A 23,724-nucleotide genomic window follows, 5' to 3' on the forward strand; every position below is an offset into this window, starting at 1 on the left:
CATATTATTATTATATTAGTATTATAATTATGTTATACACACACACAGGCAGTATTAGTATTATTTTATTATTATTATTATTATGTGATATATGCACAGGCCATATTATTATTATATTAGTATTATAATTATGTTATACACGCACAGGCCGTATTAGTATTATTTTATTATTATCATTATATATTATTGTATTTGTATTATTATGTGATATATGCACAGGCCATATTATTATTATATTAGTATTATAATTATTTTATACACACACACAGGCCGTATTAGTATTATTTTATTATTATTATTATTATGTGATATATGCACAGGCCTTATGATAAGGATAACAACAGGAACATCATTACAACATATTTCCCAGGAACAGGCCCGGCATTCTGAGAAGCTCAGGCTCCGCCCCATTACATCACAGGCGCATCCGGTCACACCCATGCCCATGTTTGCGTCTGCTGGCAGCGCGCCGAGGTGAGAACACCGAGGGACTACATTGCGGCGGAAGGACACAATGCGCAGATTTCAGCATGGAGACTTTTCCATGATGAGTAGGGCGACTCCTGCGCTCGAGCCTCCGCCCCCTTCCAAAATTTTCCCTTTGCCCCTCATGTGCTAAGAGCCGTCGATAACCCGGGGTAGAGGCGGGAGATGGGAATTTACCCATTGTTAGTGAGGGGAATATTGCGGTGACGTCATATCCGGAAGTAACGGCCGCAACAGTTCTGGCCAATCAGGGAGGGAGTGGAGTTTAAATGCCCTGAGCTGTGGAGTGTTCAAGGGGGGAATAATATTCCGTATCCGTCAACATGGGCACCGAGGAGACAGGTCAGTGGGACTCGGGGGGCTCTGGAGCAACCCTCTGGGTATCAGTGGGAGGTCTATGCAGGTGGCAGTTCCTCCCATTTATGAATTGGACGTCCCCGGTGCCGTCCTTGTGTCACCCGGGGGTCCGCAGGAGCCTCCCTCGTTCTGGGGGGCACTAGTACGGAGTAGCGTATAGAATGTGTGTGAGTTCTCTGCGGGGTGCGATAGTCTGTGACCTCCGTTCCGTTACTGCGGTGTATGAGGTGGGATTGTTCCGGTAATTCCAAACACCCCCCCACCCCGGTGGCTCTTGCATCCGGATCTCCGGGTCGTTTGCCGGTACCGGTTTATAGATTCTATCCGGTGGCAGCAGCGCCAGCATCTGGTCCATTACAGGAAAAAGAGCTCTGTGCGCAGGCACGGCATGGGTGCCACGGGCAGATTTAACCCTTTCTGTGTGGTAATGGCAGTGTTGTGTGTTTCCATGGTAACCGTCTCTTTACAATGTCAGTTACAGGTTGGGTTCACATCGCCAACAATCTTCTGGATAAATGCCACGTGGCCCTGAGGGTCCGGGATCTGACAGACTGCGGCGCGCATGTGTTCGTCGCGCTATATGAAGCGATTCTTGGGGAGAAGGTTCCAGGTAAGATGTCTGTTAAGTGGGGCCACTCGTGGCAGCCGCGCCGTTACTGGGCTGGGGTTTGGCTCCTGAAATATAGCCACGTTCTGGGCAGGTCCGCTGCGGCCGGCGTCGTCCCTGAAACCGGCGGGGGGGGCTTATCGTGGGTGGAGATTGTGGCAGATGTGTGGCGTCTGCCCCCGGCTCGTTGCCACGGTGCTGATTCCCTCTTCCGGTTCCCGCAGATTATATATCCGCCACGCGGAGTCAAGAGCGGGATGCGCACAACGTCCAATCCGTCATCGATTCTCTGGCGCTCGACTATTTACAAGTCAGTCTGTCCCATATAACAGGTAACCAGCGCCACGCTTACCGTGTGTTACTTTATTGCGCGATTCACCGCCAGTAACCCGGATACCGTCTGCCACGGCTACAAACGCAGCCAGTCCGGCCGGGGCTCCCCCCGTGGTGTCCTGTCCTTTATCCGGTGAGTGTCCGGTCCGCATCGTTTCTCGTCGGTGGCGGAAGGGAGGACGTTTCTGTTCCTGTCGGGGGGGCGTCTGCCGTGGCACTCGGTGGCCCCCAGACGGGTGTTTGCGTTAATAATAATCAGTGTCCGCGCTGTCGCCCCGTGCAGGTGAGAACGTGGTCAGGGGGGACGCGGAGTCCATCCAGAATCTTTTGGAGATATTTGACGGGTTGTTGGAGTATCTGAGCGAACAGATCAGCGAGGCGTCTTCTCAGAGCGGAGGTGAGCAGCGCGTCCGTCGTGGCCGAGACGTGGCTGCCTGCAATCCCCCCCCCCCCGCTGCGACCCCCGCCCCCGCTGGAAATCTGTCTTTTTTTTCCTCAGATTTTGAGAAGTATAAAAGCTCCCACCCCGGCCACCAGCAAGAGGGATCCCTGCAGGGGCAGAATGGCTTACTGCCCCCTCCGAGGTCGCCTCGCTCTGCAGGGTAAGTGTCTCTTTACTTTTCAGTGATACCTGCGAGCCTCGTGGATTACGTTAACGCGTGGTGCCTGCGTGGTTCCTGCGGAGCGGCGAAGGTGCATGGAGAACGCTCCTCATCCTGTGCCTTTCATGTTCCTATCAGCGCTGGGGGGGCCGCTTGTTTACGAATGGTGTCATACGGTATCGCTGCAGTGATGTCACTTTAGTGATGTCACGTGATGTTTGATCAGAGGCTGTGTCTGCAGATCTTCCGATGTCTTCGTTCCGTCGTGGGAGGCGGACGGGTCGGGATCCACCGCGGAGCTGATCAGACTGGGAGACACGGCGCACTCGTTCACAGCCCGGAGTGAGTGAACACTCTATATGAAGCCTGCCTTACAGGTTCTGCCGCTCTCTGTGCCCCCCTTGCCCCCGTGAGAGCCGCCGACCGCCGGGCTCTCTGTGCCCCCGTGAGAGCCGCCAGGCCATCTGTGCCCCCCGGCCCCCGGGAGAGCCGCAGGGCTCTCTGTGCCCCTGCCCCCGGGAGAGCCGCCGACCGCCGGGCTCTCTGTGCCCCCCTTGCCCCCGGGAGAGCCGCCCGGCTTTCTGTGCCCCCCCTGCCGCTGGGAGAGCCTGCCGACCGCCGGGCTCTCTGTGCCCCCCTTGCCCCCGGGAGAGCCGCCGACCGCCGGGCTCTCTGTGACCCCCCTGGCCCCGGGAGAGCCGCCGACCGCCGGGCTCTCTGTGACCCCCCCTGGCCCCGGGAGAGCCGCCGACCGCTGTCTCTTCTCACTTTCCAGGCTGTGATTTGGAGAGATTAAGACTCGTGCAGAAAGAAGTCAGACAGCCTTCCCCGTTAGAGGAGCCTCATCCACCCTCAGCCGGCCGGAGCCCGCCTCGCGCAGCACAAACTGCCACACCGGGTACGTAAGAGTATTGCCTGCCGGGAATAGGAGGCCGGCCCCTCGCGCTCTGTGGCCCCTCGCGAGATGTCGTTGTCATCAGGCCCGTTTCTTCCTTGTAGGGTCTGCCCCTCTGGGTGACCTGATGGGGATCACAAGGCAGGATCGGCCCGTGGAGGGCAGGACCAACTACATGAGCCGAGAGATCCAGGTGCCCGAGAGCAGCGACCGCCCACCATCTTCCCTCGTCGGCAGAGAAGGTATCGGTGATGGGGCACGTGCCGGGTGTATGGGGGGGGGTGGCGCGTGCCGGGTGTATGGGGTGCATCCATTTCCGGACAACATCCTCTCTCAACATGCGCGCTTTACCTGTTTCAGATGCCATAGCTGAAGCAACCCAGGATAATGACGGTACTGGGTGGCCACGAGTGCCCAGTCCCCGGCCTCTTGACGTGGCTGCTCCTGCGCTGGTGAGAGTGCTCGGTGTGCGTATGCGGTTTGTGATGACGTGAATATACGTCGTGTCTCTCTCTAACCCTCCGCGTTTGCATCTCTCGGCAGACTTCTCCTTCAGCTCCTAAGAAAGTTGCCTTTCGCACCTTGCCAGAAGTTCGGTTCGTGGCTGAGAGTCCTGAGGATGGTGAAGAAGACACGGAACCAGAAACAAGTCTGCGATTAACCGAGAAGCTTTGTCTGCCGGGGTCCAAAAGTTCCTTAAGAGAGTGAGTTGGGGTAACAGGGGGGTTATTACCCAGAATCCCCCGCTGCAGCGGGAGCTCTTTATCCCGGGTGATTATGGGGTACAGGGGGGTTATTACCCAGAATCCCTGGCTGCAGCGGTGCTCTGTATGCCGGGTGATTATGGGGTACAGGGGGGTTATTACCCAGAATCCCCGGCTGCAGCGGGAGCTCAGTATGCCGGGTGATTATGGGGTACGGGGGGGTTATTACCCAGAATCCCTGGCTGTCTGTATGCTGGGTGATTATGGGGTACGGGGGGGGGGGTTATTACCCAGAATCACCGGCTGCAGCAGGAGCTCAGTATGCCGGGTGATTATGGGGTACGGGGGGGGGTTATTTCTCGGTTATAGTTGCCTCCCTTTTGTAACAAATCCACCTTCCGCTTTTATAGCCGCCTACGAGGGTCAGTCGCAGATGAGCCGTTGTCTGTCCGGCGGGCGAGGAGCATCTTATCGGAGCAGGAGCTGAAGGAGATGTCCGAGAAGCTGTCGCGCCGTTTAGATGAGCTGGACCGTGTACGTCGTGGTGGGGGCCGGATGAAGTGCGGGGGGCCGCTGGGTTCTGCGGGAGCCGGGTGAAGATTAACCTCTTGTTTGGTGAACAGATGCTGAAGGAGGCTTTGGAGGAGCGAGGCCACGAGGAGGACAAACTATCGCAGCACAGCGACAGCATCATGGAGATTGGCAGGAAGCAGCAGCTGCCCGGTGAGCGTCTGGCAAATGAGCTGCAGCCCCCCACCCCGTGGCACTTTATTGAATGGCGTGCAGGCTGGGGGCTTCAGGCTGTGTTTGTGGTGCGGGGGGTTATAATTCGGTGTTATCTGCCCCTTCCCAGTCACGGGTACCCAGCGTGTGAAGAGTCCTCCCGGCAGAGCGCGCTCCGTGTCGTCGCCCCCCGGCGTCCCGCTCTGCGCGCGGTTTGAAGACGCGCTCCACAAAGGGGGGAGAGGTGAGACGGGCAGAATCCGGAGGCAGCTGCAGAGGGAACTGGATCAGCAGCGGATGAAGTCACAGGTGTGTGTATAAACCGTGTGATCAGGAGCCGTGACGGTAAACACGCCTGTGCCGTGTAATCGCAGTGTCCACCATGCTGTCTGCATTGGTGGACACCAAGGATCGCGTTGGTGTCGGAGTGCGTACTCGGTGCTGGTTCTCCTGTCGGCCGTGGCCTTTTCTCCTGCGTGGGGGGTTGTTAGTGGCCCCGGTCGGACGCTCTTTGTGATTGGATTCCCGATGTCTTCTAGGTACTGAGCGCGGCGTACGAGGAGCGGCTGCGGGATTTCCAGCGGACGGAGACGGCGAAACCCTCTGCGTTCAAAACAAAGCTAAGGGAGATGGTATGTTCTACCGGGGGCCCGCAACGCCCCCCCCCGGCCCTGTCCCACCGGGGCCTGCAACAACCCCCCCCCGGCCCTGTCCTACCGGGGCCCGCCACAACCCCCCGACAGCCCCGGTAGCCCCTGGCCCTGCTCTACCAGGGTCCGCAACAACCCTCCCCGCATTTTTATGTTAATCTGTATTTCCCTCTCTTTCAGGAACGAGAATTTAAGGAGAATTTCTGTAAAGATCCCCCAAAGATGTCTCAGCCGGGGAGGGTTTATTCCAGAAAACAAACGCCCCGACCGGCAGAGCCGGACCCCCGAACGCCGAACTGGCCACCGGCGCAGAGTAAGTGCCGCTGACCGCACCCCCCCCCCACCCTGGATAAATGAGGCTGCGGGTTTACACAGTGCTTGTCTCCTAGTGAGGGTCCGGGATGACGATTTGCTCCCGTTGGTGCTGGACGCGTTCCCGCAGCTGCGCGTTTCCCCGCACGCCCTGAACCGCATGTGGAGGAGTCAGTCTGCGCAGGTGGAGCTGCTTGGTAACGGCGCGCAGGAGGACGAGCGCAGCCAACGCAAGCTGCAGCGCGAGGTGAGTTTGGCGCTAACTGCCCCGGCACTGGGTGGGGGGGTTTGGGTAGAGGGGGAGAGAGACTAACTGCCCCGGCACTGGGGGGGGACTAACTGCCCTGGCGTAAGCCCCTTCCTCTGCGTTGTTGAAAGCCGCTGGGATTTCTGTTCCAGGTTGAAGAAGCTCATAAGAAATTTGACCTGCTGACGAGCCTCATCAAGAAGGAGCAGGGACACAACCAGCGCCTGGTGAGACCCCCGAGGAGAAAGACCCCCGATTCCCCCCCCCCCCAATAACGCCGTGTTTGGAACTTTTCTGTTGATTCGATTTTTTTATTTATTATTTATTTATTTTTTTTGTGCAGAAAGATTTCAGGGACCGGATCCGGCTGCAGAAATCCGCCCAGAATAAAATGCGTGAGAAGCGGCAGCAGGGAGCTCGCGCCAAGAGGTACTACCACGACTACCACGTGCAGCTCCGTGCCAAGATGATGAGGGCCCGGACGCGCGAAGAAAGGGTACGCTATTGTTTATTGTCTTATATAGCGCCATCAGAAGCCGCGGCGCCGTACGCGACGGGGCAGAATTAGTATAAAACCCATACAGAAGCCGGTCAGCCAGGATTCTTAATATATAATTATATCCCGGGCCGAGCGGACGGCGGCGGATCGAATAAGTAACGTGCTGATCACCGGCTCACCGGATCCCCGTCTCTCTTCTCCGTGTAGATCGTGAAGAAGCTCTTTGCGGACGGGCTGCAGCTGCAGCGGCAGAGGCTGCAGGAGATGCGTTTATACGCCGAGGAGCAGCGTGAGGAGCAGAGGAAGAGGCATAAGGATGAGTTGGAGTCCATGGAGAACTATTACAAGGATCAGGTATGAAATCCCCCGGGGGAGACGTGGCGCCCCCAGCGTGGGCCGTGGTTCACCGCAGAATGCTTCTGGACACTAAGTGTGAGACCACGCGGTGCAGCGCCGTCAAAACGTCGTGTATTAAATCTGAATGAATTGCACTTGGATCCCGGGTTACGGTGACCCACCCCCCAGCGAACCCCCACCCCCCAGTGACCCCGCTCGGCCACTCTTTGTCTTGATCCAGAATTCTGTTTTCTTGCCAGTTCTCGATGCTGGCGGACGCCGTCGCGCAGGAGCGCCACGAAATCCAAGCCCAGGAGAAGGCTCAGTCCAAGGTGAGTAACGGCACCGTCGCATTTCGCACGCGCACCGGCCGTGGACCTCTTCGGTTTTAATGGCTTTGATTGGCTCGTTGCAGACGCTGCAGCAGATGAAGCGCGAGCTCCGCGGGAGAATGGAGCGGGAGATCCGGGATCTGCAGGAAACGATCGTCAGGGCCGACGAGGACGCCTTCTTCCGGGAGCTCGAAGCCGAGCGCTTCAAGCGGAGGCTGCAGATGGCGTCTTTCCAGTACAGCAAGAGCCACGGCTTGTAGAGGGCCACGGAGCCCGCAGCACCGGGTCGGAGGACGACGTGCCTTAAGAGTTTCTAAATCAAATTATTTATTTCTGGATTTTAATTTATTTTTTTTTTACTTTTTCTGATTTTTTTTTTTTTTTAAAGTAAAAACAAAAACCACTCACCCAAAGTGTTCAGCGATCTGTCGTTGCTATGGTGACAGCACATGCCTATTACCATAACTGCCCTTCTGTGCGGGGTATTGGGGCAGTAAGGAGAGGAAAATCCCCCTCTCACCGGTGCCAAATCCCACCCCCCGCCCTGCTTTAAACCACAAAGATGCAAGACTTGGAAAATAGACATTTTTTAATGAGCTATAAACTGAATTCTATGAGTTAACATGCTGGTGCGAGAGAATCAGACGTTAGAAGGCATGGAATGTGAGTCGAGTAGCGTGTGGCCCTCCGGCAGGCGGGGGCCACCAGTCCTGATTGTAAACCTCTGCGCCGAGGAGCCCCAGACTAAAGGCTGGCCGCTGCGGCTCCGTACGGAATTTTCACAGAAAATCCCCTTTTTTTGTAGTTTATTTACAGGAGCGGAGGGAGGTAGAGGTCGGAGGTCAGAGGTCGGCTTCTCTCAGGAACCAAACTAAAAATAATCGTTAGTAGCAGAATCCGGCGTTGGGGGGGGGGGTAGAGAGGACAGACGGACTGACGGACGGGGTGTTTGGTGAGACGGCGACGAGACGGCGACGCTCAGGAATATTATTCTGCAGAAATAACAGCTTTAATTTATAACAAAAACTTACAAAAGGATCCTTCGCGGGTAAAAAGACGGGCAGGAGATTAAATTATCGGGAGAAGAAATATATTAATAAAACCAAAAGCTATGTAACGGTGACTCCGGGGGCCACGCCACATCCGTCCGGGGGGGCCGCGCCGATGACGCCAGATGCTTCTGGGTGAAAAGCTCCCGGAATGTAATAAACGTCCCTTTTTATAAAAAATAGTAGTCACTTTCTATCACGGCGTGGCCCAAAATCGGTTTAAATAGCAGCAAAGTCGCACGTGCGGAGCGTGGATCAGATCAGAGGATATAGACCACGCTGTCATATCACGATATATCCACGTGTCGTGATACACGCTCAGCTCCTCCCGCCACGGGGCCGACTCACTCATTCCACGGCGAATCCGCACGTCTCCTCGATGGCCGTGAGCAGCTTCTCGTACAGCTTCTCGTAGCTCTCGTACGCGGGGATGTCCACACGGTTAAAGCTGGAAAGGAGGAGAGAAGAAGCCGTCACCAAACCCACCTCACAAGAACCCGGGACCCCCGACTGAAGCCGTAAAGTGGTCTTACCACGTGTGGGCTTTGGGGAGGTTGTTTGTGTTGGCATCAATCTGATGGATGGTGAAGAGCCTGGGGCCGGCAGCACCTGCGGGGGGAAAAACCCTTTATAAATAACTGGCCACCGACGCGATCCACGAGCCTTCCTCTGGCCGCCGTGGACTGGCGTGGACCGCCGTACCTTGTAACGCTTTGAAGCCTTGGAGAGGGACTCTGGAAGATCCGGTCACAAACTGGAGGAGCCGCGCTCTCCTCTCCTCGTCAAACGACTCCACGGCTTTCCAGAACCACTTGACCACGTTGCTGTCAGGGGTGCAGTGCTTCAGCCGCGTGTTCGTCTTCCAGTCGCTCACGTCGATCTTCCCGAGGCCACAGATTATCAGCTGCAAGAGAGAGCCACGGAAGCGATTCACTAAACACGTCGCAGCGGCTCGGCCTGAAAACACTTTTCCGTTAACGAAAAAGTTATTTCCGTAAACATTTAAAGGACGCGAATTTAAGGACGTGTCCACCAACCACAGAAACACCATCAGCACGGTTCAGATTTACAAAGGAGCTGATGGCCCCCCCCAAACATATAGCGTAACATGCAACCCCCACGCGGCACGTGGCACGGACCTCCAGTTCTTTTTCGTCGAAGGCTTTGAGCAGATGCTGCGGGATGACCTCGTGGAAGCCTTTCTGCAGCGCCAGGAACTGCGCCTCGATCCCGCGCAGGAACCGCCAGTTCACGTATAACCTGGAAACAGACCACACGGGGTTAGCGGGGCCGACGATGGGGCCGACGATGGGGCCGACGATGGGGCCGCCGACACACATACCGGACGTATTCCTTTTTGGTCTCTTCGGTGACCGCGATGCTCTTTCCGTTGGGTTTCAGTTCATGTTGGATGAGCTCCCCGAACGCGTTGTGTTCCACGCAGAACGTGTGGTCCAGCACGGCCGTGATATCGTTCCCGCTGGGGAGACACGAGGAGCGCCTTAAATGCCACTTTCTTCCCGACACGAGCATCAGGTGACGAGCCACGCGCCTACCACTCCCCCCCCACCCCCCAATTTGTACAGACGTACGGAATGTGTAATGCCATCCATTAATACCCCCTCCCACACACACACACTTGTCAACGGGCCACCAACTGACCCCCCCCATGGACCCCCCCCACACACACACACCAACGGCCCACCAACTGACCCCCCCCATGGACCCCCTGGGTAAACCCAGGCATGACTCACAGGATCCACACGAGGCTGTTATGAAGATCGGGATCCACAGATTCCATGTCGTCCAACGTGATTGGCTTCCCCAGCAGCTGCTTATAGAACGGCAGCGTGAACCCCCCGTCGATGTAGTGTCCGTGGAATACGGCCATCCCCATGATCCGCCCCACGAAATGGAAATAGGACAGATGTTCCTGGAAACGACACGCATTACGTTGAAGGATCCAGTACCGGACGTTATCCCCGGGGGGGGGCAGAAAGAAGCCACACGTACCGGGTTCACGGCGGAGTCCGGGTTGATCTGCAGGGTGTAGATGTCGTCCCGTGAGTACTGGAAGAGGCCGTAGTACGGATTTAACATTTCGTGGGACAACAAATACAGCCATTCCCTGTAACGCAAAGCGGGGGGGGGGGGTTGTTAATAAAACACCCGCCACAGATATAACGGCCCCACGAGCCGCCACATGCAGCGTCCATGGGGGGGGGAGCCACGGTTCCTTCTCGTTACCTAGCAACCCCTCCATAATCCAGACCCTCCTCGCCACGGAACTTTATCATCAGCCTCTTCCACAGATCCTTCGGCCTCATCTTCATCACCTGCCTGTAGGATTCCTACAACAAGACAGCCAGTCAGGGACCCGGTAACAGCCGGTGCCACCAGCGTGCCACGCGTGTACAGCGGCAGCTACCTCAAAGATCTCCTCCCGTGACACCTCGATGCGGCAGTGGCCGGCCTGTGGCTGCTGCTGGGACAGCTCCTGGCGCAGGATCTTCAGCTTCTGCACGAGATCCCTCTTATAACGTGGCGCGGTGAGACAGTCGGCCTCGTCCGGCAGCGGGCACAGCGTGACCACCTCCTGCGGGAGATCCTTCAGCTGGTTCTGCCGGCTGCAAGAAAACCCACGTGAGACTGCGCTGCGCGCCACGGAGAGACTCAATACCCCCCCTCCTGAAACAAACTATGCCCGCGGGGGTTAGTGCCACGGATATCCCGCCAGTGAGGGAATCCAATGAGTTTCACGGGCAGGGAGTGCGAGCCACGGGCAGAAGGTGTTACCGTTTTTATACAAACTAATCAGGATTCCTGGGGCGCGAGGAAATCCACGCCGGGGCCCCAGCCACTAACGCAAACCACGCGGGGGCCGGATTGGAGGCAAATCTCTATTTCAAGCAATCATCCAGAGACATGCAGGGTGGGAGATAACAGTCCACGAGACGCCAGGTGGGACGTGCGCCACAAATAAACCGAAACAAGCCACAGCCGATAGGCTCGGGGTAACTGCAGAAACCGATGTGGGGACAGAGCCACGGCCCGACTCACAGACCTGTGCGAGCCACGGAAACCAATCACAAAAGAGACCACGCTCAGTGGCCAATGAAAGAGCAGAGAACCCCGTGGCTTTCACTCACTTTAGCACCAGGTGAAGGTTGGCGGACAGCCGTGGATCCGTGAACTGCGTGGTCCTGTTGTTATGATCCACAAAGTAGACCCTCCCGGTTGCCGTGTTGCGGATTTCCCAGCCCGGGGGAAGCGGGCCGAGCTCCTCGCAGTTCACGTTGCCGAGATCCCTACAAAGAAACAGAGACGTGAGAAGGAGGAAAGGGCCGGACGGCGGACTCACCGGCGCGGGGGGGGGTGGGTGTAGGGCGCTGGCCACTTACCTCGGCACGCGTGGGTCATGCCACGTGCTGACCCCAGTCTGCGTGTGCAGGAAGTACACCTGGCCTTGCTGCGTGGTCCTCTGTTCTGTTAACAGACAAGGACAGTCACTAACCCTATTATATGCAGGATGGTCTGCAAGGGCCACGGAGGGGCCACCACTTACCATATCCTTCCGGCAGGTCGGGGGGGGTGTGTAAATGTGTCCTGCTCATGTAGTTCCTGTGCCGCTGCGAGCGGACCCTCCTCTCCGTGAGCCGGGGGTCCGAGCTCTGCCCGCACGTGGCGCCGTTCGTCACGGGGACCGGTGCGTTGTCATCCACAAAGCAGCTGAGGGGCCGCCCTGGACTGGAGTATTCAGACGCCGGCCTGGAGAGAGGAAGCAAGCCGTGTCACCAACAAGTGAGCGGGCGCCACGGTGACAAAATCCTACTTTGCAGAAAAGGGTAGTAGGTACGTGGGCGGACTTCCAGGGAGATGGTGCAAGCGAACACAAAGAAATAACGCGTGGAGAGAGATTCGGGGGCCAAATGACTTACCGGGTCGGCCGCTCCCACTGCGTGGTCCGTGTGATGTGGTTCAAGTACTGGATGCGTCCGGAGGCCGTCCTCCTCTCCTCCCAGCTGCAACAGAGAGAAGCGGTGAGCGTGGACAGGAGAGCACGGGGGCCGCCGTGATTGGTGGCTCCAGTGGCACTAAAAGTAAAAGCTGCTCACCCGTCCGGTAAATCGTTATCAAACAAACGGCTGCAATCAACAACCTGCCCGCCGCTGCCGATCCGCTCTCGGGACTGGAGACTGACTGCGAGGAGAGAGAGAAACAGCCACTGATCCGGAGCCACGGCACGCAAACGCCAGCAACTAGGCCACGGGGACACCGGCTGGCTCTCCAGATCACAGGAACCAGGCCACGGGGCCACCGTCTGGCTCTCCCGATCACAGGAACCAGGCCACGGGGCCACCGGCTGGCTCTCCCGATCACAGGAACCAGGCCACGGGGCCACCGGCTGGCTCTCCCGATCAAAGGAACCAGGCTACGGGCCACTGGCTAGGGCGGGTTTCTGGGACGCTGGTTGAGATGCTTACCGACAATCTGACCACGAACTGTATCATTGTCACTCGGGCCGAGCTTGCAGAGATCCAGTCGCTGATCTGCAGAGGACACGGAACGCAAAACCACGTAAATTCCCAAATAAGCGCCATTGGAGCCGAGGCCAGGACGTGGCAGCCAGGCACACGTCACACGAAGCTCCTCAAACTCAAACGTATACATTTCGGAACGTGGGAGGGGGCATGCGATCGGGGGGTAATAAATCTACCCCGATCAGTGTCACGTGTCCCGAGGCCACGAGCGAGCAGCACTTACAGCCCGTGTCCTTCAGGCGATTGATTGCGTTGGACAGAAGCCGGACGCAGCCCAGGAATCCGGCTCCCTGCTTCTTGTGGATCTTCTTATGATTCCAAACGCTGATCGTGATCGAGTCCGACTTCCCGATGTACCTGAGCGCGGGGGGGGTATAATTTGCACTTAAGATGAGATTCATTAACCCCCCCCGCAGCCCCCCTACCCCCGGCATTAACCCCCCCGCAGCCCCCCCACTCAGAGCCGTTACCCCCGGCATTAACCCCCTGCAGCCCCCACACTCAGACCCGCTACCCCCGGCATTAACCTCCTGCAGCCCCCCCCCCAGTCAGACCCGCTATCCCCGGCATTAACCCCCCGCAGCCCCCCCAGTCAGACCCACTACACCCGGCATTAACCCCCCTCCCCCCGGTTTGCTCACAGGTCGTAGTGCTGGTTCCACTTGGGGTCGAGCGTGTTCCGCACCGTGTCCGTGGAGTGGCATTGCCCCGAGCCGTCCACCACCACCTTGGCGAAGGCGTCAGGGAGCCCTACAGTGAGTGGGAGAGGAAAGACAGGGAGGTAAAAACCTCACCCCGCTACCCCCCCAAAAGATAACACGATACCCCCCACTACCCCCCCAAAAAAACAACACGATACCCTCAACTACACCCCAAAAAACAACATGATACCCCCCAACTACACCCCGCTACCCCCCAAAAAAATAACACCATACCCCCCCAACTACACCCCGCTACCCCCCAAAAACCAACACGATACCCCCCTAACTACACCCCGCTACCCCCCAAAAACCAACACGATACCCCAACTACACTCCGCTACCCCAAAAAACAACACGATACCCCCCTAACTACACCCCGCTACCCCCAAAAACCAACACGACACCCCCCTAACTACACCCCGCTACCCCCCAAAAACCAACACGATACCCCAACTACACTCCGCTACCCCCCAAAAAAACAACACAACACCCCCCAACTACACTCTGCTACCCCTAAAAACCAACACGATACCCCCCCAACTACACTCTGCTACCCCCCAAAAAACAACACGATACCCCAACTACACTCCGCTACCCCCCAAAAAACAACACGATACCCCCCAATTACACCCCGCTACCCCCCAAAAACCAACACGATACCCCCCCAATTACACCCCGCTATCCCCCCCCCTCCAAACACACAGAACGTGGAGTTGATACTCACTGAAAAAATCTTTCTTCACCAAGTTTTTCGCGCAGAGAACTGCAGAGGAAGCAACAGATCCGTTACTACATCACACGGGCCACGCGACGGGCCACGCGACGGGCCACGCGACGGGCCACGCGACGGGCCACGTCACACGAGAGAGAGTCCCAGATTATCGGGGGACACTGAGAGAGAGAGACTCTTACGGAGAGACTGCTTGGATCCCTGCCGCACATTTGGGGTTTTCTCTTGGCAGAGCCCGGGGTTAGGGGCCCCGCTCTCAGGTAGGAGCCGTGGCAGAGCGCACTACGCAGGAGCCACCGATTCGCAGATCTCACCCCATGAGAATTCCTTTCATTTGTTATTTTGCTCGTTTCTGACATTCGGAAACCAAAGAAAAGCCAGAGAAAGCCCCAAAATTTACACGGACAACGTGCAGCCCCCCCCCCCCCCGAGACCCCGCTGACCACGCGATGGCGCCATGGGGGGCAGCTGTTCATACGTTCATCGGCAGATTCTGCATGAAGGGCGAGGGTTAAACCTTGCTTTCAAATACCCCAGAAGAGACATAAACAGGATGCCCCCCCCCGCTTTAACATCTGGGGGGGCAGCCCGTCCTGCCCCGTGGCTGCCCTGGCCACGGCGTCCTGTTGGGGATCCCAGACAGGGGGGGGGCATGTGGCTCGGCACAGGGCTGGACATTTTTGCCATACCAGACAGCTGATTACATCACCCACGGATTAACCTCTGCAGGGCCGAAGCCTGCCCAAGAGCTGACACTCCACGTGCAGGCCACTAAACGCCCAAACATCTCGCGAACGTTCCGTGGCGAGCCAGACCACCGAGCCCCCCCGCTCTGCTGTCCCTACACGGCCACACGAGCCACGGCTCCCCGCGGACCCCTCAGGCAGAGCCACAAGCGGTAAGGGGTACCACGCCAGGTGCGGAGACGGTTCGGCACGCAGGTGACCGAGGGGTTAATGCGGGGCCCACTCTCCGTGGTATTTAAACTCTGTGGCTCACGGTATTGTTAAAAGGCAGACAAAAGGGCTTCCGTTGCAGCTCCCTGACTGCCGAGGAACAGACTCCCGTGACCTGCTTTCCTTCGGCGTGGCTGCGCTGCTAACACAGGGGTCACCGGCCCGGCACGGAGCGTGCGCACAGTACGGGGGGCCACGTGGGCCCCCCCAGGGCAGGATGACAGGGAGTAAGTGGGTGCAGAACGGTCCCGGGTATAACCGCGCGATTTACTGCCGTGGCCCTGTAATTAGCGCCGTGGCCCTTTAACGTGTAAGCGGCGCGTCTTCCTCATTCACAGACCATGAATCATTTCACTCGTGGCCGCATCTCACGGCAAACCTTTCAGTAATTCAGTCCACCTGACGAGAGAGCGTCATCCATGTCGCCACGCATCCCACGCATGTAGCCGGGGGAACGACACGGCAAATCTTTCTAACCAGCACCGGGGGCCACCCAAGCCACTTAATGGCAAACGTGGATCTTCGCAACCACTCAGTACCCAACATACAACATAAAACTTGGGTAACCGCGTGGTCCCAACCCCACGGACGCGGCACAACGGGGTAAGAAAATGCGCACGGCCTGTACATGGCGGGTGTGGGGAATCCGTGGCGGAGGGGAGATTATACGCACGGACTGTACGTGGCCAAAACATGACCAGAAGAAATGTTTGCATCTCTCTGGAGGGGTCCGTTTCAGCAAAACGTGGAACAACTGTTAATCCAGAAGAAATAGCCGACACTAATAACGCCCCACGGGCTTTTAGCCAACGGAACCACGGAGCCCCTCGGGATTCCAGGACACGTTTCGCACACGCGCACCAGCGAGGACCACGTCCACGTATGCACCGGCATTACGAGGCTGAAGCCGTGAATAAAGAGCACTCGTCCACGTGAACTCTGTTTATGCCACGCCGCGCCGCCCCGGGGGCCACGGAGTAAAGTAGAGGACCAGAGATCAGCACCACACTAACGAAGCCACGCCGCGACCATTCACGGCACTGCTGGGAATAAGCCGCAGCCATCATCACCCTGCCACGCACCGCACGTTTAGGGTTCCGATCTCCGTGACGCCTGCGCTGCTGAAGCCACCGTTGGCCACGGCAAGTAGTTTGTGGGACGGCGCGTCTCACGGCTCCACTTCTTATACGTGGAAGTCAGATGCCACGCAGCTCCAATACACAAAAGATACCCCAGAAGGGGTCAAATAAAACATTTCATTTAAATATCTTTCAAAACGAGCCACGGGGCCCCAAAATACAGCGACTAAGGCGAGGGGCCACGGGCCCCAAAATACAGCGACTAAGGCGAGGGGCCACGGGCCCCAAAATACAGCGACTAAGGCGAGGGGCCACGGGCCCCAAAATACAGCGACTAAGGCGAGGGGCCACGGGCCCCAAAATACAGCGACTAAGGCGAGGGGCCACGGGCCCCAAAATACAGCGACTAAGGCGAGGGGCCACGGGGCTTGGTGGGACAGCATCGCGAATCCTGCCAATAGAGCCAGGAAACCACAGATAAGTGGGCACGCAGCCTGGGCACAGAGACATGGGGCGGTGGCACGGAGTGGGGGGGGGCGGTGGCACGGAGTGGGGGGGGCGGTGGCACGGAGTGGGGGGCTCACAGGAGGGACCGGGGGCATGCAGACGGGACAGAGGGGGGGGGCACGGAGATCCCGGAGGGGGGACTACATTTGAATATGTGGCAGGATCCAGGAGTGCATTTAACTATTAGTCTCCCGGTACACAGTTCCAGGCTGTAGCACAGAACCGGAATGCAAGGCCTTACCGGTCAGGCGGAGCTTCACGGGTCCGTTCCGCCGGGACCCCTGATTAGACATGGCCCCGAGAGGCAACGGGGCCGCGGAAAGCCGAGATCAGGCCGGGAAGGAGATCGGTCAGGCGGTGAACGGAGGCCCGGATGTACCGAGCGGAGCCATGAGAGAGGAATGCTGGGAGTCTGGGGGAGGAGCCTGGCCTGGGAGAGGCTGGAGACTGGGCGAGGCCGTCTGAGCTGGGCGGGGCCTCAGGAAACAACAGGAAAGACAGCCAAAGCGGCAAATACCGAAAGCGGGGGCAGAGGGGAGGGGGCAAATACCGAAAGCAGGGGGCAGAGGGGGAGGGACAGGGGCCAATACCGGGAGGGAGGGGTGCCCCAATCCCTCTGTCTAGCATTACCAGGCGCAGTTCTTTGGGCTCCAGGGCCCTTTCTGCAGGGAAGGGACTGAGTATTAACCCTTACATTCCAAGACCCAGATGAAGGATGTCCTGTAATGAGACAGAGGGGCAGACAGTATTGCCCCCGGAGCAGGAGGCAGACCTGACAAGAACCCGATTGGACCAAAACTAACCTATGAGTCACGCTGGGGCAGTAAGTGGACCCCCCCCCCATTCCTTCTACCACCTCTGGGGTTACTTGGGGCATTTACCGACCATTTACCTTAGAAGTAGAGGGGGGGGGCACACACCTGTATACCTGGCCCCTGCCTTCCCCCTCCTCACAGAGTGTAAGCTCCTGGGGCAGAGATCAGCAATTTTAACGTTCAGATTTTTTACCATGCCCTGTTGTAACAGCGCCACGGCCGCTGTTGGTGCCACATCAGTCTATACACAGTAACCAGGTCTCCCTCCAAGAACCCACTACTGCCACTGCAGGCGACATTAACGGATCTCGGGGAGGGGTCACAGCATCCCTCTAGCGTAAGCCAGCGGGTTCCACCGAATCCCCCTACGACAGTAAACAGCACCCCCAGGGCCAGAAGCCACATCACACCCCCCCCCCCCCCCCGTAAAGAAGAAGCAGCAGGCAGCAGATGTTGGAAAATATTTTATTGGAAATATAAACAGGCGGCACGGGCCACGGACACCAGGACCGGCATGTCAATGCAACAGCTGCCAAGGGGTTAATTAAGCCCACCTTTACTGTTTGCAGGACAGCGAAGTGCCCCCCCCCAAACCAGGGGGCCGGAAACGGGCCGCTCCGATTCTAACCAGATCAGACGTAGTGGTTCTAACAGGAAACGCGGAATCCCCACTCGGTGCAAAAAACCCACCCCACGGAGCTAAAAAGGGGTTTATTTACAGACATTCACAGTATGTACAGACAAAGTGCTACGACGTCACACGGAAAAGGACGGACGGACGGACAGAGATGGTCAGACAGGAGACAGACGGACGAGGCAGCGCTCAGAAGTCGAAGGTGGTGTGAGTGCCCTCCGGGACCTGGAAGGTGTAGCCGTCGGACGTGGCCTCCGGGGCGATGGACGACTCTTCTTCTTCCTACAGAGAGATAAACGGCACAGATCAGCAGGGATAACGGGGCGAGAACCTCCAGGACGTCCCAGCGCGCCACCCTCGGCCCCAAGGGCCACGTACCTCGGTGGAGAAGTATTTCTCGATCAGCCCCGCGGCCGATTTGTAGACCTGCTCGTTCTCGTGGGTCTGAAGCGACTCGATGCGGTCGAGACCCCCACATTCTTCCACCATCAGGCACAGCTTCTCCGTCTCCCCGAGTTTGTCAGCAGCCTGGAAGAGGGGGGGGTTAACATGGCACCCGGTTGGGGGGGGGGGGTGTTCTGTCTGATCTGTGGATTCTGCGCCGGCTGGCTACTTACGGCAAATACGTTGGTGAAGGCGTCCAGGACCACGAGCACCGTCTTACTGTCTTTGGCCGAGAGGAGGTTGGCGAGCGGCTCGATGACCCCGCACTGGACCAGGTAGATGATCTGATCGATGGTGCCACCGCTGGTGTAGTTGGTGACGGCCCACACAGCCTCCTTCTGCGTCTTGTAGTCTCCCTGTGGAAGGACACAAGGCTTAAGACCGCAAACCCGCGATATTGTGGTCTGGCTCAAACCATCTCGGGTATTAGCGTTAGAGCTCCATTACCCCGACACGCGTCCCCGGCCACGAAACAGTTACCTTTCTGAGGATGTCCACCAGATACGGCAGCAGCCCGTGGTTGACCACCTCCTGGATCTGGTCCTGGCGCCCGGCCGTCACGTTGGACAGAGTCCAGGCCGCTTCCTTCTGAATGTTGTTCTTGTGGTGGCTGAGGAGGTCAGGAAACGCGGCCAGGGCACCGGCGTCGATCACCGCCTGGGTCTGGTCGTCTGTGCCGGTCACGATATTCCCCACGGTGCGCAGACACGGAGTCTGAAAGCGGGAGAGCCGCCACGTTACACGGGATTAGGACACTAATGGAAGGTCTGGGGCAATTAACAGTGAAGAGAACCCATCTTCCCCACAGAAACCCAGCCAGTCCCTCCACAAGTGCCGTGGTGGCCTCCATAAGGCTGGGTTATCCCGGTCGCGTGGCCCCTGGCCCCGGCACTCACCACTATAGTCAGCTCCCCGCATCCGAGCAGCTGGACGACCCGGGGCACCAGGCCGGTGCCCACCACCACGTCGATGCGATCGTTGGAGCCGTCGGTGAGGTAGGAGACCGCCCAGCACGTGTCTGCCAGGACCTCGCGGTCATCGTGGTGCAGAAGCCTCACCAGCGTGGGCAGGATCTGCTGAACGGCTTCCAGCGGCGGGGCCGGGTTCTTGTTACGGCAGAGGTTAGACAGCGTCCACGTGACATTGCGCAGGTAGCCCGTCTGGAACACGGGAGAGATGAGCACGTGAAAAACACGGAAAGAGACGCAAAGCACCGACGGGGGATGGAAGAATGAACAGACGCATACGCCACGTCTGTCACCCGACTGCCCACGTGGCACCCAGGCCCTGGCAAATCGTGACCGGCAGGGTTACCGTAAAGTGTAAACAGGGCCGGTTTACTCACCGGCAGCGCAGAGAGATCAGGAACGGCGAGAAGCGCCAGCAGCGGCTGAACGGCTCCGTGTTTAATCACCAGATCGCGGTAGGCGGAGCCATCACCTGCGGGAAACGCCGGCATTAGAGGGCAGAAGCAACGCATGGGGCAAGTAAAGCCCCCCTCCGCGGTGACACATCGCGGGGGGGGGGGGGTTGGTTAGGGGTGTGGCAGGTTTCCCTCCATACAGCTGACCGGTACCGGCAGTCCCCGGGTGGCCGTCACTCACCAGCTATGTTGCCGAGGGCCCACACGGCCTGCTCGCTGATGTGAGGATGAGGAGAGGACAGCAGAGAGATGAAGGCCGGGATCGCACCCCCGTCCACCACCGCCTTGGTCTGCTCCGAGTTCCCCGACGCGATGTTGGTCAAAGCCCAGGACGCCTCGAATTGCATGGGGCTGCAGTCCGAACGCCCCAAGAAGCCCACCAGCCTGGGGATCAGCCCGGCCTGTATGATGCGGTCGATGGGAGGCTCTCTCTCCCGAGACAGCAGCTTCCTGCCAACCGAGAAGGGAACGATTAGCCCAACCCACGTGCCGCCAGAAATAGAGCGCCTCGGCCCACCGACCGGCAGAGACCACTCACCTGGCAGCCTGCGTGGCCTGCAGCTGGATCTCGAGGCTGGCGTTGGAGACGCCACGGACGATCTCTTCCACGCTCCACTGGGTGGATGTCTGGGGAGGAAGAGCACAGGCTTAGACCCCGACCGCCCAGAAGCAGCAGGAGACCAACTCCCATAATGCTCAGCCAGCATTAACATGAGTTACGTAACCGGCAGTAACCCCAAACCCGCCCGTGTCAGGCACCCCCGGCCCTCACCTGCCCGTTCTGGTTCTTCTCCTGGAGCGGGGACGTGGGCTCGTCGGGGAAGGAGCTGACGTTCCGGCGTTTCAGCAGCTGGTCGTCCTTCTTGGCTTTGCGGAGCTCCACATTCACCTCGATCCTGCGCCGCCTCATCTCCTACAGGAAACAGACCCGTCAGGCTTTGGGGGGGGGGGGCGACACCCCAGAACCCCCCCCCACAGCCCAGGACCCCCCACTCACCGACGTGTCCTTGCCCTTGTTCTTGAACTTGGTGAGCCGGAGGGCGGCTGCATTCTCGTTATTCGACATCTTTACAGCAACGGAGACCACGGAGAACTGCGAGACAGCAGGAGGGTCAGAGCAACAACTCCCAGTCCTCCAAGCCATTAAACTCACCGTACACACAACTGCCATCAACGGATGAGAAAATTACACCCCCCCCCTTAAAGATACACCAGGTGGCAGAGAAACGGCAGATAGTCGTTAATGCCTCAAAAGCAGGAGGTAGACCCCCCCCCATAAAGATACACCAGGTGGCAGAGAAACGGCAGATAGTCATTAATACCTCAAAAGCAGGAGGTAGACCCCCCCCCATAAAGATACACCAGGTGGCAGAGAAACGGCAGATAGTCGTTAATGCCTCAAAAGCAGGAGGTAGACCCCCCCCCCCCCGGAAAAGTGAAAAACCCTCATAGGAGATCGACCCCTGAACTGTTCCGGGAGGGTGACCCCGATACCCCTCTTAAAATGCCCCGCAATCGGGGAACCACACCAAGCAGATACCGGGACCCCAACCGGGGGCAGTGCAGATCCCCGCCGCACTGACAGCAGCAGCGCCCTACCTGTCACACCTCGCGTCTCTGGCACAATACGCCGGATGCCGGCTCGGCCGCGATTAAATGTCTCGAGCGGCCGCCACCCATTGGCCAGTTCGTGCACAAGCAGCTCTCTGACTGGCCCGTTTGAAAGAAGCCGGTAGGCGGAGGCCAAAGATTAACGCTCTGAGCACCGGACACGCTTCATGTGACTGGCAGCTCAAAGCACCAAATCACACAACTCTCAGCACTCACCCAAACCAATCACACAACTCCCAGCCCTCACCCAAACCAATCACACAACTCCCAGCACTCACCCAAACCAATCACACAACTCCCAGCACTCACCCTAACCAATCACACAACTCCCAGCCCTCACCCAAACCAATCACACAACTCCCAGCCCTCACCCAAACCAATCACACAACTCCCAGCCCTCACCCAAACCAATCACACAACTCCCAGCCCTCACCCAAACCAATCACACAACTCCCAGCCCTCACCCTAACCAATCACACAACTCCCAGCACTCACCCTAACCAATCACACAACTCTCAGCACTCACCCTAACCAATCACACAACTCCCAGCACTCACCCTAACCAATCACACAACTCTCAGCCCTCACCCAAACCAATCACACAACTCCCAGCACTCACCCTAACCAATCACACAACTCTCAGCACTCACCCTAACCAATCACACAACTCCCAGCCCTCACCCAAACCAATCACACAACTCCCAGCCCTCACCCAAACCAATCACACAACTCTCAGCACTCACCCAAACCAATCACACAACTCCCAGCACTCACCCAAACCAATCACACAACTCTCAGCACTCACCCAAACCAATCACACAACTCTCAGCACTCACCCAAACCAATCACACAACTCTCAGCACTCACCCTAACCAATCACACAACTCCCAGCACTCACCCTAACCAATCACACAACTCTCAGCACTCACCCAAACCAATCACACAACTCCCAGCCCTCACCCAAACCAATCACACAACTCCCAGCCCTCACCCAAACCAATCACACAACTCCCAGCCCTCACCCAAACCAATCACACAACTCTCAGCACTCACCCTAACCAATCACACAACTCCCAGCACTCACCCTAACCAATCACACAACTCTCAGCACTCACCCTAACCAATCACACAACTCCCAGCACTCACCCTAACCAATCACACAACTCTCAGCACTCACCCTAACCAATCACACAACTCCCAGCCCTCACCCAAACCAATCACACAACTCTCAACACTCACCCTAACCAATCACACAACTCCCAGCACTCACCCTAACCAATCACACAACTCTCAGCACTCACCCTAACCAATCACACAACTCCCAGCCCTCACCCAAACCAATCACACAACTCCCAGCCCTCACCCAAACCAATCACACAACTCCCAGCCCTCACCCAAACCAATCACACAACTCTCAGCACTCACCCTAACCAATCACACAACTCCCAGCACTCACCCTAACCAATCACACAACTCTCAGCACTCACCCTAACCAATCACACAACTCCCAGCCCTCACCCAAACCAATCACACAACTCCCAGCCCTCACCCAAACCAATCACACAACTCCCAGCCCTCACCCAAACCAATCACACAACTCTCAGCCCTCACCCTAACCAATCACACAACTCCCAGCCCTCACCCTAACCAATCACACAACTCTCAGCACTCACCCAAACCAATCACACAACTCCCAGCACTCACCCAAACCAATCACACAACTCTCAGCACTCACCCAAACCAATCACACAACTCTCAGCACTCACCCAAACCAATCACACAACTCTCAGCACTCACCCAAACCAATCACACAACTCCCAGCCCTCACCCAAACCAATCACACAACTCCCAGCACTCACCCTAACCAATCACACAACTCCCAGCACTCACCCTAACCAATCACACAACTCCCAGCACTCACCCTAACCAATCACACAACTCTCAGCACTCACCCTAACCAATCACACAACTCCCAGCCCTCACCCAAACCAATCACACAACTCTCAACACTCACCCTAACCAATCACACAACTCTCAACACTCACCCTAACCAATCACACAACTCTCAGCACTCACCCTAACCAATCACACAACTCCCAGCACTCACCCTAACCAATCACACAACTCTCAGCACTCACCCTAACCAATCAC

The 23,724-nt window shown here is 57.6% G+C and overlaps 3 protein-coding genes across 4 annotated transcripts; 1 reads left to right on the forward strand and 2 right to left on the reverse strand.

The window, feature by feature from the left end:
• Positions 1-657: 657 nt before the first annotated feature.
• On the forward strand, positions 658-7,483 carry CEP95 (centrosomal protein 95). Its single transcript, XM_053453615.1, has 20 exons — positions 658-828; positions 1,325-1,453; positions 1,675-1,782; positions 2,067-2,180; positions 2,283-2,385; positions 2,627-2,727; positions 3,385-3,522; positions 3,641-3,732; positions 3,824-3,984; positions 4,395-4,518; positions 4,608-4,707; positions 4,838-5,016; positions 5,247-5,339; positions 5,538-5,670; positions 5,747-5,916; positions 6,069-6,143; positions 6,260-6,412; positions 6,623-6,769; positions 7,012-7,083; positions 7,167-7,483. The coding sequence occupies exons 1-20, from the start codon at positions 810-812 to the stop codon at positions 7,341-7,343; spliced, it is 2,388 nt and encodes a 795-aa protein (XP_053309590.1). The 5' UTR covers positions 658-809; the 3' UTR covers positions 7,344-7,483.
• Positions 7,484-8,070: 587 nt separating this feature from the next.
• SMURF2 (SMAD specific E3 ubiquitin protein ligase 2) lies at positions 8,071-17,047 on the reverse strand. Its single transcript, XM_053453614.1, has 19 exons — positions 16,888-17,047; positions 14,099-14,137; positions 13,315-13,423; positions 12,897-13,030; positions 12,617-12,682; positions 12,248-12,332; positions 12,071-12,154; positions 11,698-11,900; positions 11,534-11,618; positions 11,282-11,440; positions 10,561-10,759; positions 10,380-10,483; positions 10,146-10,260; positions 9,887-10,065; positions 9,475-9,612; positions 9,272-9,392; positions 8,835-9,036; positions 8,666-8,741; positions 8,071-8,580 (listed from the first exon to the last, which is right to left on the reverse strand). The coding sequence occupies exons 1-19, from the start codon at positions 16,937-16,939 to the stop codon at positions 8,481-8,483; spliced, it is 2,250 nt and encodes a 749-aa protein (XP_053309589.1). The 5' UTR covers positions 16,940-17,047; the 3' UTR covers positions 8,071-8,480.
• An 865-nt stretch (positions 17,048-17,912) lies between these two features.
• Positions 17,913-21,055, reverse strand: KPNA2 (karyopherin subunit alpha 2). Of its 2 annotated transcripts, none has more exons than XM_053453765.1 (10): positions 20,960-21,055; positions 20,735-20,875; positions 20,501-20,589; positions 20,144-20,412; positions 19,885-19,979; positions 19,436-19,699; positions 19,020-19,253; positions 18,713-18,895; positions 18,474-18,623; positions 17,913-18,377 (listed from the first exon to the last, which is right to left on the reverse strand). In XM_053453765.1, exons 1-10 carry the CDS (start codon positions 21,026-21,028, stop codon positions 18,285-18,287), a joined length of 1,587 nt encoding a protein of 528 aa, XP_053309740.1. In that variant the 5' UTR covers positions 21,029-21,055; the 3' UTR covers positions 17,913-18,284. The 2 variants fall into 2 exon arrangements, with proteins under 2 accessions (XP_053309740.1, XP_053309741.1); XM_053453766.1 differs by having other exon boundaries at positions 17,913-18,367; positions 18,470-18,623.
• Positions 21,056-23,724: the final 2,669 nt, after the last annotated feature.

This window comes from Spea bombifrons, chromosome 13 (assembly GCF_027358695.1).
Source record: "Spea bombifrons isolate aSpeBom1 chromosome 13, aSpeBom1.2.pri, whole genome shotgun sequence".
NCBI classification, from domain to species: domain Eukaryota; kingdom Metazoa; phylum Chordata; class Amphibia; order Anura; family Pelobatidae; genus Spea; species Spea bombifrons.

Bases quoted from the DNA above. Each gene is read 5' to 3' on its own strand.
- KPNA2 (XM_053453765.1), bottom strand. From the start codon at position 21,028: ATGTCGAATAACGAGAATGCAGCCGCCCTCCGGCTCACCAAGTTCAAG. The intron at 20,590-20,734 runs GTGAGGGCCGGG...CTTCCTCCCCAG, and splicing joins AGAAGAACCAGAACGGGCAG to ACATCCACCCAGTGGAGCGT. The intron at 18,624-18,712 runs GTAAGTAGCCAG...CCCCTCTTCCAG, and splicing joins CCTTCACCAACGTATTTGCC to GCTGCTGACAAACTCGGGGA.
- CEP95 (XM_053453615.1), top strand. The intron at 2,386-2,626 runs GTAAGTGTCTCT...CTGTGTCTGCAG, and splicing joins AGGTCGCCTCGCTCTGCAGG to ATCTTCCGATGTCTTCGTTC. The intron at 3,733-3,823 runs GTGAGAGTGCTC...ATCTCTCGGCAG, and splicing joins ACGTGGCTGCTCCTGCGCTG to ACTTCTCCTTCAGCTCCTAA.
- SMURF2 (XM_053453614.1), bottom strand. From the start codon at position 16,939: ATGTCTAATCAGGGGTCCCGGCGGAACGGACCCGTGAAGCTCCGCCTG. The intron at 9,393-9,474 runs GTATGTGTGTCG...GTCTGTTTCCAG, and splicing joins ACCAAAAAGGAATACGTCCG to GTTATACGTGAACTGGCGGT. The intron at 9,037-9,271 runs GTCCGTGCCACG...TCTCTCTTGCAG, and splicing joins TCGACGAAAAAGAACTGGAG to CTGATAATCTGTGGCCTCGG.